The sequence below is a fragment of the Hippopotamus amphibius genome, chromosome 3, assembly GCF_030028045.1.
Source record: "Hippopotamus amphibius kiboko isolate mHipAmp2 chromosome 3, mHipAmp2.hap2, whole genome shotgun sequence".
NCBI lineage: Eukaryota > Metazoa > Chordata > Mammalia > Artiodactyla > Hippopotamidae > Hippopotamus > Hippopotamus amphibius.
Genome location: NC_080188.1, coordinates 71,157,852 through 71,176,250, shown reverse-complemented (window position 1 = coordinate 71,176,250; position 18,399 = coordinate 71,157,852). Strand labels below are relative to the sequence as shown.

Genomic DNA, 18,399 nt, shown 5'->3' with positions numbered 1-18,399 from the left:
TCTGGATATGTGCCCAGGAGTGGGATTGCTAGATCATATGGTAATTCTATTTTTAGTTTTCTGAGGAACTTCTATACTGTTTTCCACATACATTCTTGGGGGCATAGATTTTTTTTTTACCTTCATGTATTTAATTTTTCCTATGGTTAGTATCCAATTTGAGTTTATAACTTCTTCTAAAGCTGTGAATATTTAGCTTTCCTAGAAGCATAGCATTTCATCTAGAATTTAAAAGTTTCTGTGTAAGTAGACATGCTTTCTTTCAGAATATGTTAGCTGGGAGCATTTGTGCAGGCTGAGAGATCTTAGGATTGTCAGTGCAAAGATATTTAGGTGTGAAAGTTGCTCCCTTACCTGTGTGTGTGTGTGTGTGTGTGTGTGTGTGTGTGTGTTTATTGTGGATATTTGGAGTTACTTCTGGAAGCAAATATCCCAGCTAGAAGATTTTCACAGACTGGGAGAAAGAGTAACACAGCTGGCTCAGCTGTTCTATAGGTATTACTTTTCTTTTCTTTCTTTATTCCTTTTTTAAGTTTCCTTTACCCATTTTAACTGCCCTCTACCCCCAACCTCTGGTAATCACCAATCTGTTTTCTGTATCTATGAGCTTGTTTTTTTGTTTATGTTTTTTAGATTCCACATATAAATGAGAGCACATGGTATTTTCTTTCTCTGTATGACATTTCACTTAGTGTGATACCTTCATGGTCCATCCATGTTGTTACAAATGGCAAGATTTCATTTTTTTAAATGGCTAATATTCCATTGTATGTATATGACATTTTCTTTATCCATTCATCTGTCAGTGAACTTAGATTTTTTCACATGTCTTGGCTATTGTAAATACTGCTGCAGTGAATATGGGATGCACATATCTTTTCAAGTTTTCAGTGTCTTGGGGTAAGTACTCAGAAGTGGAGTTGCTGGATCATATGGTAGTTCTGTTTTAAAGGTTTTGAGGACCTTTCATATTGTTTTCCACAGCAGTTGCATCAATTTACATTCCCACCAACAGTACATAAAGATTCCTTTTTCTCCACATCCTTGCCAGCATTTATCTGTTTTTTTTTTTTTTGATAATAGCCGTTCTTTTTTTTAAAAGAACTTTTATTGAGATATAATTGACATACAAAAAAACTGCATATATTTAAAGTGTACAGTTTGATATGATAATAGCCATTCTAACAGGTGTGAAGTGATATGTCCTTGTGGTTTTGATTTACATTTTTCTGATGACTAGTGATGCTGAACACCTTTTCATGTGCCTGTTGACCATCTGTATGTTTTCTTTGGAAATGTCTATTTAAATCTTCTGCCCTTTTTTGGATCAGACTGTTTGGGTTTTTTTGCTATTGAGTTGTATGAGTTCTTCATGTATTTTGGATATTAACCCTTATCAGATACATGATTTGCAAATATTTTATCCCATTCAGAAGGTTGCTTTTTCATTTTGCTGATGGTTTTCTTTCCTGTGCAGAAGCTTTTAGTTTGATGTAGCCCCACTTGTTCATTTTTGCTTTTGATGCCTTTGCTTTTGGTGTCAAATCAAAAAAAAAAACAAAAAAACAAAAAAACAAAAAACATACAAACAAAAAACACCACCAGGACTGATATCAAGGAGCTTACCACCTTTTCTAGAAGTTTTATGGTTTCAAGTCTTAAATTCAAGTCTCTAATCCATTTCGAGTTACTTTTTGTATATGGTAGAAAATAGTGGTCCACTTTCATTCTTTTGGGTATGGTTGTCCAGTTTTCACAGCACCATTTATTGAAGAGACTGTCCTTTCTCCATTGTATATTCTTGGCTTTGTTGTAAATTAATTGCCCATATGTGCATGGGTTTATTTCTGGGTTCTCTATTCTGTTTCATTGACCTATGTGTCTATTTTTATGCCAGTATCACACTGTTTTAATTACTATAGCTTTGTAATATAGTTTGAAGTCAGGGCGCATGATGTCTCTAACTTTGCTCTGTTTTCTCAAGATTTCTTTGACTATTCAGGGTCTTTGTGGTTCCATACAAATTTTTGGATTGATTTTTCTATGTCTGTGAAAAATGCCATTGGAATTTTGATAGGGATTTCATTGAATCTTGTTAGATTGCTTTGAGTAGCATGGATACTTTAACAATATTATTATTTTTTTCAATCCATAAACATGGACTATCTTTCAATTTATTTGTGTATTCTTTAATGTCTTTCATCAGTGCATTATAGTTTTCAGTGTATAGGTCTTTCACCTCATTGGTTCAAATTATTCCTAAATGTTTTATTCTTTTTGATATAATTGAAAATGGGATTAATTTCTTTGATAGTTTATTATTAGTGTATGGAAACAACAGATTTTTGTATATTGGTTTTGTATGCCACAACTTTACAGAATTCATGTATTATTTCTAACAGTTTTTTGGTCTAATCTTTAGGATTTTCTCTTTATAATATGTCATCTGCAAATAGCAATAGTTTTACTTCTTCCTTCCCCATTTGTATTTCTTTTATTTCTTTTTCTTGCTTAATTGCTCTAGTTAGGACTTACAGTACTATATTGAATAAAAGTGGCAACTTTGTCTTATTCCTGATCTTAGAGGAAAAGCTTTGAGCTTTTGAGTGTGATGTTGGCTATGGGTTGTCATATATAGCCTTTGAGGTATATATGTTGAGGTATGTTCTCTCTATACCCACTTTGTTGAGAGCTGTGTTTTTTGTTTTTTGTTTTTTTGGCCATACCACATGGCATGCAGGATCTTAGTTCTGCGACCAGGAATCAAACCTTTGCCCCCTGCAGTGGAAGCACAGATTCTTAACCACTGGACCACCAGGAAAGTCCCTGTTGAGAGTTTTTATCATAAATGGATGTTGCATTTTGTCACGTGCATTTTCTGCATCTATTGAAATGACCATATGACTTTTATTCTTCATTCTATTTGATCTAATCTGTTATTTAAGGCCAGTGTTTTCTTATTGATTTTCTGTCTGGATGATCTATCCGTTAATGTAAGTGAGGTATTAAAATCCCCTACTATTATTGTATTGCTGTCTCTTTCTCCCTTTAGGTCTGTTAATATTTGCTTTATATAATTAGGTGTTCCTGTGTTGGGTGCATCAGTATTTACAAATTTATAATCCTCTTGTTGGATTAACCCCTTTATTGTTAGTCACTCTTTTCTTTGTCTCTTATTACAGTCTTCATTTTAAAGTCTATTTCTCTTAGAGAAGTATAGCTACACCAGCTTTCTTTGGGTTCTGGTTGCATGGAATATCCTTTTCCATTCCTTCACTTTGAGTCTGAGCGACATCCTACTTCTAAAATTCTATAATTGTAAATGCTAAAGTAAAATTTTATATGTATCATATACGAGTATCTTGGCATGTGATAGGAAAGAGCTGGTTTCCAACTTCACCTTAGAGCCCTCCCTTTATGGTGGTTCTCTTTCCACCACTATTTGTTTAATAGGCATATTAAAATTCTATTTACTATGTGAATACATATTTTAATATAAACTGGATTTCTTTTGAAGGAAGAGGAAGCATCATGTTTGTTTGTTTTTGTGGTAATGGCTCCAAAAGATTTAACTTTTTAAAAACTTTAACATGTGGTTTAATAATCTAATTGTCTTTACAATTTTGTATCCATAATTAGATGTTTTAAATATTTGAAGTACATCCTTGAAGCAATTTGAAGAGAGATATTTTAAAAAGAATGGTATGTGATTTTGGCACTCAAGTGTGCCCAGAGGATGGTATTATTCCATTTATGTGAAGAAACTTCAGTGAGAATTCATGAAAAACATAGGTTCACATTTTTGGCTTATCTGTTATGCTGTCATGTGTCATGAAGAATTTTTCTGTTCACAAAAGGTGATGGTATAAACTTTAATATTTACAGAACACTTATAATCTGTTTACTCACAGTATTGGTGTTGTGTTTTTCATATCTGATGGATTTAGGAAATGGATTTTAATATTTGAGGATTTTCATTTCATAGCTTAGTGGTTAAGAGCTTATGACTCCAAATCCTGGCTGGGCCACTTACTATCTATATAATCTTGGACAAATTACTTAATCTCCATTTTCTCAAGGGTTAACAACTCTTAAGAGATGTTATTTGGATTAAGTGAGATAAGGGATGGAAGTTGCATTGCACAGACTCTGGCACATAGTAGACTTTTACTTAATGGTAATCATCATTATCATCCTTGTTAGTTTCACTCAACAGGGTAGGTCTTCAGATACTTTCCAACTTTAATCTCTAATTTTAACACTACATTTTTGAACTTGAAAAAAATTAGTTTCTGTATACCACTTCTTATCCATCTTTGAAATGGAAATGTGATACTTTTCTCACAAGGAATCTATGTTTTTTATTTTTTTAAATTTCTGTTTATTTATTTATTTATTTACAAACTTTTTTTTTTTGAAGATAGTTATGTTGCCATCTTGAACAAGGACAACTGCTTGCTTGCTTGCTTTCTCCCTTTGATTTTCTTTCCTTCCTTCCTTCCTTCCTTCCTTCCTTCCTTCCTTCCTTCCTTCCTTCCTTTCGCCATGCCACACAGCTTGCTGGATCTTAGTTCTCCAACCAGGGATTGAACCGGGCCCACACCAGTGAAATCACCAAGTCTTAACCACTGGATCACCAGGGAATTCCTCAAGGGAATCTATGTTTTTTAAAATGACTTCATGGGCAGTAATTGATGTTTGCTGATATTTTTAAAAACTTTTTATGGGAATATAATTGCTTTACACTGTTCTGTCAGTTTTTGCTGTACAACAAAGTGAATCAGCTATATTTATACATATATCCCCATATCCCCTGCCTCCCATGAATCCCTCCCACCCGCCCTATCCCAGCCCTCTAAGTCATCACCCATCATCGAGTTGATCTCCCTCTGTTATGCAGCAGCTTCCCATTAGTTATCTGTTTTACATTTGGTAGTGTATATGTATCAATGCTACTCTCTCACTTCATCCCAGCTTCCTGCTGATTTCTTAAAAGATGAATGCGATTAAGTGCTATATAATCATTAGTGCTGTTATTTATATCAAAATATAAGGCATTTAAGGAAGAGGACCATAAATTGATCTATCCACAAGACTGAAATGATCAATTTTCTTTAGCACTTCATTCTTTTTAAAAGTAGTCATTCTCTTGGTTTATCTTACATATCTCTTGGTCCAAATAAGCATTTAAGGTCATGATCTAGAAAGAAATCTGTGAGATTTGAGAATAAAAATCAAGCCTCAAGTGGAAATGGTACAAAAATGGAAAGAAATCATAGTGCATCATCATGGGTGAATATTTTTAGGCAGAGACTCATTAGTAATTTTACTGACTGGCTCAACTTACCAAATTATGAAAGAATTTGGAATAATGGAGGGAAACAAATCAGACTTGATTAAGGCCAGTTGATCAGCCTTCTCCAATTCTCCTTCAAAGCCATTATGATAGAATATTGTTTAAAATTTGATTACCCATAATCTTACCATGCTTTTTGTTCTTTAAGAAATTTATTTATTTAATTAATTGGCTGCATTGGGTCTTCATTGCTGTGTGTGGGCTTTCTGTAGTTGCAGGGAGCAGGGGCTACTCTTTGTTGCAGTGCATGGGCTTCTCATTGCAGTAGCTTATCTTGTTGCATAGCACAGGCTCTAGGCACGCGCGCAGGCTTCAGTAGCTGTGCAGCATGGGCTCATTAGTTGTGGCTTGCGGGCTCTAGAGTGCAGGCTCAGTAGTTGTGGTGCACGGGCTTAGTTGCTCCATGGCATGTAGGATCTTCCCTGTCCAGGGGTCAAACCCGTGTCCTCTGCATTGGCAGGTGGATTCTTAACCACTGTGCTACCAGGGAAGCCCCTACCATGCTTTCTAATATTTTAAAATTCAATCCAAGTTTTTAAATTATCTACTACTAGGAGCAAAGCCTCATTCCTGCTGCTGTGGGGAAAATGTTATCCTCATGGAGTTTATAGTCTGCTCTCAGGGGGAAACATGGAGATAAATACCAGCACTACAGGGCAGAGTGAAAGAAGCGCTATGAAAAATGTTAGCAACTATATGAAGAACCATTCATTTTATTTTATTTTTCTCCTTAGATCTTTATTGGAGTATAATTGTTTTACAGTGTCGTGCAGTCTCCACTGTACAACAAAGTGAATTGGCTGTATTTACACATATGTCCCCATATCCTCTCCTTCTTGAGCCTCCTTCCCCTCCTCCCTATCCCACCCCTCTAGGTCATCACCAAACATCGAGTTGATCTCCCTGTGTTATGCAGCTGCTTCCCACTAGCTATCTATTTTACATTTGGTAGTGTATATATGTCTATGCTGCCCTTTCACTTCATCCCAGTTTCCCCTTTACCCCTGTGTCCTCAAGACCATTCTCTACATCTGCATCTTTATTCTTGTCCTGCCCCTAGGTTCATCAGTACCGTTTTTTTGGTTGTTGTTGTTGTGTTTTTGTTGTTGTTGTTTTTGTTTATAGATTCCATATATATACGTTAGCATACGGTATTTGTTTTTCTCTTTCTGGCTTACTTCACTCTGTATGACCAACTCTAGGTCCATGCACCTCACTACAAATAACTAAATTTCATTCCTTTTTATGGCTGAGTAATAATATTCCATTGTATATATGTGCCACATCTTCTTTATCCATTCATCTGTTGATGGGCATTTAGGTTGCTTCCATGTCCTGGCTATTGTAAATACTGCTGCAGTGAACATTGTGGTACATGTATCTTTTTGAATTATGGTTTTCTCAGGGTATATGCCCAGGAGTGGGATTACTGGGTCATATGGTAGTTCTATTTTTAGTTTTTTAAGGAACCTCCATACTGTTCTCCATAGTGGCTGTATCAATTTACATTCCCACCAACAGTGCAGGAGAGTTCCCTTTTCTCCACACCCTCTCCAGCATTTATTGTTTCTAGATTTTTTGATGATGGCCATTCTGACCGGTGTGAGGTGATACCTCATTGTGGCTTTGACATGCATTTCTCTGATGGTTAGTTGATGTTGAGTATCTTTTCATGTGTTTGTAAGCCATCTATATGTCTTCTTTGGAGAAATGTCTGTTTAAGTCTTCTGCCCATTTTGGGATTGGGTTGTTTGTTTTTTTGAGATTGAGCTGCATGAGCTGCTTGTATATTTTGGAGATTAATCCTCTGTCTGTTGCTTCATTGGCAAATATTTTCTCCCATTCTGAGGGCTGTCTTCTTGTCTTGTTTATGGTTTCTTTTGCTGTGTAAAAGCTTTTAAGTTTCATTAGGTCTCATTTGTTTATTTTCATTTTTGTTTCCATTATTCTGGGAGGTGGGTCAAAAAGGATCCTGCTTTGATTTATGTCATAGAGTGTTCTGCCTATGTTTTCCTCTAAGAGTTTTTTAATGTCTGGCCTTACATTTAGGTCTTTAATCCATTTTGAGTTTATTTTTGTATATGGTGTTAGGAAGTGTTCTAGTTTCATTCTTTTACATGTAGCTGCCCAATTTTCCCAGCACCACTTATTGAAAAGGCTGTCTTTTTTCCATTGTATATTCTTGCCTCCTTTGTCAAAGATAAGGTGCCCATGTGTGCGTGGGTTTATCTCTGGGCTGTCTATTCTGTTCCATTGATCTATGTTTCTGTTTTTGTGCCAGTACCATATTGTCTTGATCACTGTAGTCATGTAGTATAGTCTGAAGTCAGGGAGCTTGATTCCTCTGGCTCCATTTTTCCTTCTCAAGATTTTTTGGCTATTTGGGGTCTTTTGCGTTTCCATACAAATTGTAAAATTTCTTGTTCTAGTTCTGTGAAAAATGCCATTGGTAATTTGATAGGGATTGCATTGAATCTGTAAATTGCTTTGGGCAGTATAGTCATTTTCACAATGTTGATTCTTCCAATCCAAGAGCATGGTATATCTCTCCATCTGTTTGTATCGTCCTTGATTTCTTTCATCACTGTCTCATAGTTTTCTGCATACAGGTCGTTTGGCTCCTTAGGTAGGTTTATTCCTAGGTATTTTATTCTTCTTGTTACATTGGTAAATGGCAGTGTTTCCTTAATTTCTCTTTCTGATTTTTCATTGTTAGTGTATAGGGATGCAAGAGATTTCTGTGCCTTAATTTTGTATCTTGCTACTTTACCACATTCATTGACTAGCTCTAATAGTTTTCTAGTAGCCTCTTTAGGATTTTCTGTGTATAATATCATGTCATCTGCAAAGAGTGACAGTTTTACTTCTTCTTTTCCAGTTTGGATTGCTTTTATTTCTTTTTCATCTCTGATTGCTGTGGCTAAAACTTCCAAAACTATGTTGAATAATAATGATGAGAGTGGGCACCCTTGTCTTGTTGCTGATCTTAGAGGGAATGCTTTTAGTTTTTCACCATTGAGGATGATGTTGGCTATTGATTTGTTGTACATGGCTTTTATTATGTTGAGGTGGTTTCCTTCCATGCCCACTTTCTGAAGAGTTTTCATCATAAATGGGTGTTGAATTTTGTCAAAAGCTTTTGCTGCATCTGTTCAGATGATCACATGGTTTTTATTCTTTAATCTGTTAATATGGTGTATCACACTGATTGTGTATATTGAAGAATCCTTGCATTTCAGGGATAAACCCCACTTGATCATGGCGTATGATCTTTTTAATGTGTTGTTGGATTCTGTATGCTAGTATTTTGTTGAGGATTTTTGCATCTATGTTCATCAGTGATATTGGTCTGTGATTTTCTTTTTTTTGTGACATCTTTGTCTGGTTTTGGTATCAGGGTGATGGTGACCTTGTAGAATGAGTTTGGGAGTGTTCATTTTTCTGCTATATTTTGAAGGAATTTAAGAAGGATAGGTGTTAGCTCTTCTCTAAGTGTTTGATGGAATTTTCCTGTGACACCATCTGGCCCTGGGCTTTTGTTTGTTGGAAGATTTTTAATCACAGTTTCAATTTCAGTGCTTGTGATTGGTCTGTTTATATTTTCTATTTCTTCCTGGTTCACTCTTGGAAGACTGTACTTTTCTAAGAATTTGTCCATTTCTTCCAGGTTATCCATTTTATTGGCATATAGTTGTTTGTAGTAGTCTCTCATGATCCTTTGTATTTCTGCAGTGTCAGTTGTTACTTCTTCTTTTTCATTTCTAATTCTGTTGATTTGCACCTTCTCCCTTTTTTTCCTGATGAGTGTGGCTAATGGTTTATCAATTTTGTTTATCTTCTCAAAGAACCAGCTTCTGGTTTTATTGATCTTTGCTATTGTTTCCTTCATTTCTTTTTCATTTATTTCTGATCTGAGCTTTATGATTTCTTTCCTTCTGCTAACTTTGGGGCTTTTTTTTTTCTTCTTTCTCTACTTGTTTTAGGTGTAAGGTTAGGTTGTTTATTCAAGATTTTTCTTATTTCTTTAGGTAGAATTGTGTTGCTATAAACTTCCCTCTTAGAACTGCTTTTGCTGCATCCCATAGGTTTTGGGTCATTGTGTTTTCATTGTCATTTGTTTCTAGGTATTTTTTGATTTCCTCTTTGGTTTCTTCAGTGATCTCTTGGTTCCTTAATAGCATATTGTTTAGCCTCCATGTGTTTGTATTTTTTACAGTCATTTTCCTGTAATTGATGTCTAGTCTCATGACATTGTGGTCAGAAAAGATGCTTGATATGATTTCGGTTTTCTTAAATTTATTGAGGCTTGATTTGTGACCCAAGATGTAATCTATCCTGGAGAATGTTCCATGTGCACTTGAGAAGAAAGTGTATTTTGTAGTTTTTGGATGGAATGTCCTATAAGAACCATTCATTTTAACTGGAAGCATCTAGAAAGGCTTTCAATTAAAAGGTGACATTCAAACCAAAGCTTAAAAGTGGACTAGAATTTGAATCAAAGGGTTGTTCTGAGGGTATTTTATGTCAGTAAAGGTGAAAAGATGTGAAAGCGAGTATATACATATATATACTTGCTTCCTATATATATGTATAGGAAGCAGCAAGTAGTGCCAAGTGCCTGAAGCAAAGGACTTGTTTATTGGTGTGGAGAGTCAAAGATAGAAGAGGTAGTGTGGAAACAAATCTTAAAAGGGCTTTGAATCATGTTATGGAGTTGGGCTTCATTCAGTAGACAGTGGGAAGCTAGTGGACATTTTGGAGGAGGGGAAGAATTTTATCTGAACCATGTTCTGGATGATACTATTACTAGCAAAGAATTAGGGAGATGAGAAATTCTAGGCAAGTAAACCAGGTGTAATAGTGAAAAATTCTAAGCTATTGGGAATAGTATTTGCCAGGCATTGATAGACTAATTATGATTATTGTATAAACTAATATGATTATTATAATTTATTAACATATTGATATATGTGCTTTGTAGTATTTATTTACTTAATTTTTACCTGGAATGTAAGTAATGTAATCCTTATTTTAGAGATGAAATCACTAAAGAGTTAGAAAGATTAATTGCTTAAGGTCATATAGGTCATAGATAGTGGGGCTGGAAATGAGGTGATGGAAGAAAATTTGATTCAGAGCAACTGAGTGTGGGAGGTGAGAAAGAGAAAGGGAGAAATTGAAGATGATTCCTACTTGGGTACATTTAATTAAGATAGGAAGCATCGTCAAATAAGTTTGGGATAAGTAAATAAGGAATTCTGCTTTGAAAGATTGGATTTGAGATGTTGGCAGAACAAGCCAGGTGGAAATGTGGAGCTGGTTATTGGAAATAGAAATGTGAGGGTGAAGTTGTTTGGGAGTAATCAGAACATTGATAAGAGGGACATCCTTGGGAGAAAGTATAGAACAGGAGAGGATGAAGAGAGTGACATCCATCTAAGAATGGAGAAGGGAGCTGGAGAAGGAATTATCAGAAAGGTTTGGAGAAACCAGAATGTGAAAGAGTAGTGAATATGCAGTCAGGGGTGGGGAGAACTTAAGAAACCATGGGTGGTAAATAGGTCATTTATTGCACACCAGAGAGGGAAGCATGTGGGGATTCTTGCTTTATTTGGGAAGTAGAAGTACATGGGTAGTTTATGAAAGACCAAAACCAAAAACAATTTCAGTGGAGTGGAATGATTAGGAATTGAGTGTCATGGGCTGAGGAAGGAATGGGTGGTAAAGAAATCTCATGGGCTGCAAGAGATCAAGGAAATTTTTATTTTTAAATTAGGATGCAGGAAGTCCTTAAGCTGGACTTAAGTCCTTAAGGAAAAGGACAGTGGTGAGATTTTTAAAAGAGTGGAGGATAATTTATTGGTTTTAGTTCCAAAGTGAAATCAAAAGATGACCAGAGGACAGACAGAGGGGCTGGCAAAGGAAAAGAATAAGGCTTTTTTTCCTCTGTGACAGAAGAGAAATGAGAAAAGAAAAAAAAAAGGTGGATATACAAAGAAAAAGTGAGACCTAATTGAAAAAGTTGCGAATTATTTTCTGAAAATCTGTTTCTCAGGGAGGCCTTGTTGGCTTTCTGTGACATATTTTGTACTTCCAAAGAGCCCTGTATTTATCCTTTAAAACGTTCATCACTAGATTTCAGTCTTTTCTTTTAAGAGGTCAGTGGGCGTGTCTGTCTTGTTCCCTGCTGAACCTCCAGTGTATAGAAAAAACTGCATGCCTGGTGCATAGCAAATGCTCAGAAGAGATTTGATGCATTAATACTTAATGATGTCATAGATTTTCTCTCAATCAATCTCTCTCTCTCTCTCTCTCCACCACACCTTAGCAGTGCTGAAAAAGGCCTGACACACAATAAACACTTGACAGATACTCGCTAAATGAATGATTCTCCTCACTGAAATAGGAAGTGAGTTCATTAATTGAGATAATAATCATGAAAACATTTTGAGTTCTCCCTGTGTGCTAGGCCCTAGATTAAGTAATTATATACTGGCTGCTATAACAAAGAAACCACAGAGTTTTCAGTGGTTTACATAATGAAAGTTTCTTACTCAGTAACACTACAAAATGGCTGCTCCTAATGGGCAGGCAGCTCTCCTCCTTTTAGAGACCAAGGGTCCTTCCATTTTCCAGCTCCGCCATCTCCTAGGGCTTTGCCTGCAAACTGGGGAAGGGGATGAGAATGTGGCCGCACAGAGATGCAAATAGATTAGCAAGCCACTTCCTGGGGAGCAAAATGGGAACATGAATTTTGGTGGACACTTAGCCATCTCTTCCACACGTTTTTTTTTAACCATTTACAATAGCCCAATGAAGGAGGTACTGTTATTATCCCCATTTTACATATAAGACTACTGAGGCTTAGACCTGTCCCAAAACAATAAGGTTCTCATTTGAGATTTAAACTCATGTCCATCTGACTCAGTCGCCCATTCGAAACAATTAGACCCTTGTTTCTCAAGTAGAAGTGATTTTGTTCCCAAGGTACAAGGGGACGTTGAAAATGTCTGTAGACTTTTTTTTTGGTGGGGGGTGGGGAGGTCAGCGGTAGGTGTTACTGGCATCTAGTATGTAGAGACCTGGTATCCTGCTCAATATGTTAGAATGTATAGAACCTCCCCCACCCCCAGCATACACACACAAAACAAAAAATTATTAGGCCCAAAATGTCACTAGTGCCAAGGTTGAGAACTTCTGCACCAGACGGTACCCATGATGATAGAAGGTCAGGTATTGGTAAGACATGATTGAAAAATATTAGGAACAGCTGATGTGAGGAATAAGCTACAGTTCATTATGAAAGGAGATGAAGGATTGGCAAATGGTAGAGAGTGCTGGTGGTTGTCAAATGCAGAAGAAGGGAAGTGGCTCTATTATTTTTGTATCAGCTATTTGGCATTCCTGGGACTTGATAGTACTTTTAAAGAAGTAAGTGGACTGTACTTTGCTGGGTGAAAATATTATCTTTTAAACCATTCTATTTCTCAACTCAGGGAGACCAGACTCGTCCTTTTATCACATCCAGTCCTACAAATGGGGCTGAATCTGCTGCAGAAGGCTGGCTATCTGAAAACCCATATGACACGAATTATGGTGATGTACATTTTTATGACTATCTCAATGATTGCTGGAATTGGAAAAATTTCCCCAAAGCTCGATTTGTATCTGAATATGGATATCAGTCCTGGCCTTCCTTCAGTACGTTAGAAAAGGTAAGCCATCTTTGATTTCCCAGTGATTCAGAATGGTAGGCTATGGGTGTATGTCAGTTCCTCAACAGTGGTTCAGAAAGTCAAATGAAATCTACTTATTTAAATGGAAGTTTAGGAAGAAGGTAGTAGAAAAGAACTTTTTATCCTTTACCTTTTGGGTACTAAACTTTTGTAGTCATAATTTTGAGGATTATAACTTTTCTATATTGCTTTTAATTATGTTCCTTCAAGAGCATGTAATAGTTAAATGGAAGCCAGCGATTACTTAAACCCGACTTATTATCATATGTGAAAATTAGTCTCACTTGCTATTTTCTATATGTGCTACAACTGTTTTATCATTTACAGATATTCAGAGCTGGATAGTTTGCTACAATAGGAGAAATGAATGTGAGACATAAACCTTTGTCTGATGTTTTCATGTAGTGTCATTCCTTTTATTTTCTCCCCTCTTCTTCCCCCTCCTCTTCCATTTCCTTCTGCTCGTCCTCTTTCTTTTTCCCCGTGTTGGTGTATTTGATTTTCAGTATGGTGTTTCACTTTATTTCTAAAGATTCCATTTTGTAGATGGATTCTATTTGAGACTAGTGTTCTTTTTTTAACAGCTTTATTGAGACATAACTCACTGGCCATACTATGCCATTTAATGTGTACAGTTTAATGGTTTTCAGTATATTCACATAGTTGTGCAGCCATCACCATGATCTAATTTTAGAACATTTACATCACCTCAAAGAAACTCTGTACCCTTTGTATTAGCAGTCACTCCCCACTCTCTCTGTCCCTCCCACCCCAGCTCTAGGTACCACTAATCTGCTTTGTGTGTCTATATTTTTGCCTGTTCTATACATTTCTTATAATTGGGATCATAACATATGTGATCTTTTGAGACAGGCTTCTTTCACCCAGCATAAAGTTCTCAAAGGTCATCCATGATGTATCATGTATTAGTATGTCATTCTTTTCTATTGCTGAATAATATTCCACTGTATGGATAAAGTACATTTGTTTATGAGTTCTTCAGTTGACATACATTTGTGTTATTCCCGCTCTTTGGCTATGCTGCTGCTAACATTTGTGTACATGTTTTTGTGTGAACATATGTTTTCCATTCTATTCAGTATATACCTAGGAGTGGAATTACTGGGTCGTATGGTAACTCTGTGTTTAATATTCCAAGGAATTCCAAACTGATTTCCATAGTGGCTGTACCATTTTACATTCCCACCAGCAATGTATGAGGGTTCCAGTTTCTCCACATCTTCGCCAATGCTTGTTATTCCCCATTTTTGTTTTTTTATATTTCCCTGGAAATTTACACTTACAAGAAATTTGTATTTATTTGGTGGCTAATCACATTGAACATCTTTTTATGTGCTTGTTTGCTCTTCGTATATTTTCCTTGGAGAAATATCTGTTCAGATCCATTGCCTACTTTTTAATTGGGTTGTCTTTTTATTATCAAGATGTAAGAGTTTATTGCAAGAGCTTACAAAAAACATATCATCTATATGTACATGATATAGATGGTATTTCTTTTTATAGCTCTATGATTTGCAAACATTTTCTCCCAATTTTTGCATTGTCTTTTTACCTACCTGATGGTGTCATTTAAAGCACAAAATTTAAAATTTTGAAGTCCTACTTATCAATCTTCTCTTTTATCTCTTGTGCTTTGGTGTTGTATCTCAGAAATCATTGCCTAACCTAAGATCACAAAAGTTTACGCCTGTGCTGTCTTTTAGTTTTAGCTCTTACATGGTCTGTTTTGAGTTAATTATTTTGTATGGTGTGAGGCAGGTGTCCAATTGTGGACAGCCAATTGTCCCAACATCAAGTATTGAAAACATTATTCTTTCCCCAAATGACTTCTCTTGACCTTTTTGTCAAAAATCGGTTGACCATAAATATTAACGTTTATTTCTGGATTCTCAATTCTGTTCCATTGTGTGTGTCTACTTTATACTAGTACCCACTGACATCATTATTATACCATTATAGTAAGTTTATAGTGTTTTGAATAGGCAGGAAGTGTGAGTTCACCAAGTTTGTTCTTCTTTTCAAGGTTGTTTTGACTGTTTTGTGTGCCTTGCATTTCCATTTGAATTTTAGTATTTGCTAGTTTCTGTAAAAAAGTCAGCTGGGATTTTGATAGGGATTGTGTTGAATCTGTAGATCACTTTGCAAAGAATTTCCATCTTAACAATATTAAGTCTTCTGATTCATGAACATGTGATCTCATCTTTAATTTTTCAGCACCAGTAGTTGAAAGTTTTCAGTGTACAAGTCATGTACTTCTTTGTTTAAGTTTATTCCTAAGTATTTTGTGGTGCTATTGTAAATGGAATTATTTTCTTATTTTATTTTCAGATTGTTTATTGCTAGTGTATAAAGATATAATTGGTTTTTGTATACTGAACTTATATTCTGCAACCTGGGAGAATTCATTTATTAGCTCTAATTTTTTTTGTTTTTTGGGGTGTGTGTGTGTGAATTCTTCAGGGTTTTCTATGTATAAGAGCGTGTCATCTACAGATAGAGGTAATTTTACTTTTTCTTTTCCAATCTAGATGCCTTTTGTTTACTTTTCTTACCTAACTTGCCCTGGTTAGAACCTCCAGTACAGAGTAGAAGTGGTGAGAACAGACAACCTTTATTCACTCCTTTTCTTAGGGAGATTCCTTTTTTTAGGGAAAAAATCTTTTTATCATTTAGTATATTAACTGTAGGTTCTTCATAGATGCCCTTTATCAGGTTGAGGAAAGTCCCTTTTATTCCTAGTTTGTTGCCTGCTTTTATCATGAAAGGGGGTTGAATTTTGTCAAATGCTTTTTCTTCATCTATGGAAATAATCATGTAGTTTTTTCCCTCCCTCACCATCAGTTGTGTGAAGTAACCACAAAAAAAGTTATGAGAGTGTAAAAATCTTCCTCAGTCTCACTACTTGAACACAACTATGTTTCTACACATTGAAATTATATTGTATTTTTAACTTTAATAAATAATGCCATAATCTTAGTTCTACCCATTGTTTTTTATTACTCTTATATTGTGGGGCCAATCTTTTGGGAATACATTTGTTTCAAAGTGAAAGAAGATGGAATTCGGTATCCTGACTCAGATAGGAACAAGTGTTGAGAATGGAAAGGAAGGAATGAAAGAAGCAAAAATATTTACTGAGCAGATGTTCTGTACCAGGTATATCATTTAGCAATAATCCAGCCCCCTGTACTTTGACTGAGGCCCAGAGGGAAACCAAAGCATTGTGTAGTGAGAGTTCTGTCAGTGTCCCCAGATAGTAAGTAGCATATCTGTATTCAAGCTTATTTTCTGACTCCAGAATTGATCTATTTTCTTTTTACTACATTTCAGGAAGATGAGTGTTAGAAATTGCTAAACCTTTTAAGAAAATCTATAATCATTTCTATTCACTTCTCAAAAATAATGGAATTGCCATGTTTTTGTGAAATGCCTGATGACATTCAAAGATATTAAACACTATATTTTAAAATAGGGAAAGGTAAAAATAAGTCCTGTTTATAATGAGTGCTTGATTTAGTTGTTGCCTCTTTTCAAACTACATTGCTTAGTTGAGGATTTAGTAGGTACTGGGAAAATAAAAGAAACCTAAAGAAAATCTTTACGTAAAACCATGACTTTTATTTAGAGCTTTTTTTCATGTATTCAATAAATATATTAAAATGTCTTTCTCTGGTTTGGGATACATTACTTTGTAAAATAATCATATTTTCAATAGACAAGTATCAATATATAGCAATTGAAAGATTGGGTTTTGGAATAAATAGATCAGGATTTGAATACTGGAACTTCCACACACTAGCTATCTTGCCTTGAACAGATTATTCATTCTTTTTGAATTTCAGTGTTCTCATCTGTAAATTGGGGTTACTAGTAGTAGATACTTCAGAGAGTGTGTCTGTGTGTGCACATGCAGGTATGCATGTGTACATGTGATTGTGCGTAAACATTAAGTTAACTGACACACTGAAACAGCACAGTTTTTTTTTTTTTAAAGCTTTTTATTGGAATGTAGTTGCTTTACACTGTTGTGCTGGTTTTGATACAGCACAGTTCTTGACACATAGTGATGAGCCCATAAAATGCAAGCTATTGTTACTATTAATATAGTCAATGCTAGCCATATGTTTTATAGGAAGCTAGACTGCACTAACTAGCTTTGGATCTCGGGCAAATTACTTAACCTTTCTGTGCCTGGTTTTCTCATCTGTAAAATAGGGTGATAATAGTACTTACTCATACGGTTGTTATGATGATTAAATGAGTTAATACTCTTAATGCAATTAGAGCCTTATCTGACACTTTTCTAATTCCTTCTGGTAATGTTGTTACAGCTGAAATTTATGAGTTTCAAACCATAACTATCAGAAGGTAGAAAGATAGAAGGTGGAAAGCTTCCCACATAACAGATCAGGTTTATGACTATGGGATACATTCAAATTATTAGCAGTCAGAGGGCTGAAAGGCCTAGAGATGTGTTTCAGACTTTGAAAAGGAAGAAGCATGGGAAGAAGGGAAGACTATTGGCAAAGGTTTGTGCATCTCAAATATGTACAAGATGAGTGTAAATACCTCTGTTTCAAATAAATAATAGGAGTAATTAGTGTTCTCTAAAGTGTCTGGTGGTAACATTTTCAAAAAATAAATACAATTTGGAAAAACTCCCACATTAAATATGGCTAATGTATATTGCTTATATTTTGGTATAAATGAATTCCTAAAGAATGACTTTTTCCTTTTAAGGTGATTGGTCTGTGCATTGCATGATTACTGGGAATTACAAGTCATATTTTATGAACGGGGATTATTAAGCTTTCTAATTTACAGGGTTTTTTGAGGTTGGAGTGGAATATTTTTTTTCAAAGTCTCTGTGTAACTTGGATTAAAACTCTAATATTTTCAGATGTAGCCAGAAATTGTCTTATACCTTTGTCAAATACTAACAGTTCATTAAATTGTAGGCCTAGAAGCCAGAATTATTGCTCTTTTTTTTTTTTTTTTGTAAAAGGTACACTACTAACATGTGTGGTATATGTTTTATTTTTTTACTTGAACTGATGATAGCTTCTCAAAGGAAAAGAAAGATTCTATAAGTTTTAAAAAAAAGATTTATTATCAGGGGAAAGGAATATCATTATTTGGTTTGTATCTTCAACTATATCAAAATTAAACATGTTCATACATCAAATATATTTAGTAATCACCAAGAAACAAATGAGCAACTGCTAAGCGTTTACCATCTTACTAGTGATATTTTATTACTGTTAAAGAATTGACAGTTTTAAAAGA

General features: G+C 35.3%; 1 protein-coding gene across 4 annotated transcripts in view; it reads left to right on the top strand.

Moving 5' to 3' along the window:
- The window catches only part of MANBA (mannosidase beta), a 143,886-nt gene that overhangs the window by 60,077 nt on the left and 65,410 nt on the right, over nucleotides 1-18,399 (top strand). For all 4 annotated transcript variants that reach the window (XM_057728530.1, XM_057728531.1, XM_057728528.1 and 1 more), the window contains exon 12: nucleotides 12,853-13,071. In XM_057728530.1, the coding sequence (XP_057584513.1) occupies nucleotides 12,853-13,071 (219 nt within the window). The remainder of the gene's footprint in view (nucleotides 1-12,852; nucleotides 13,072-18,399) is intronic.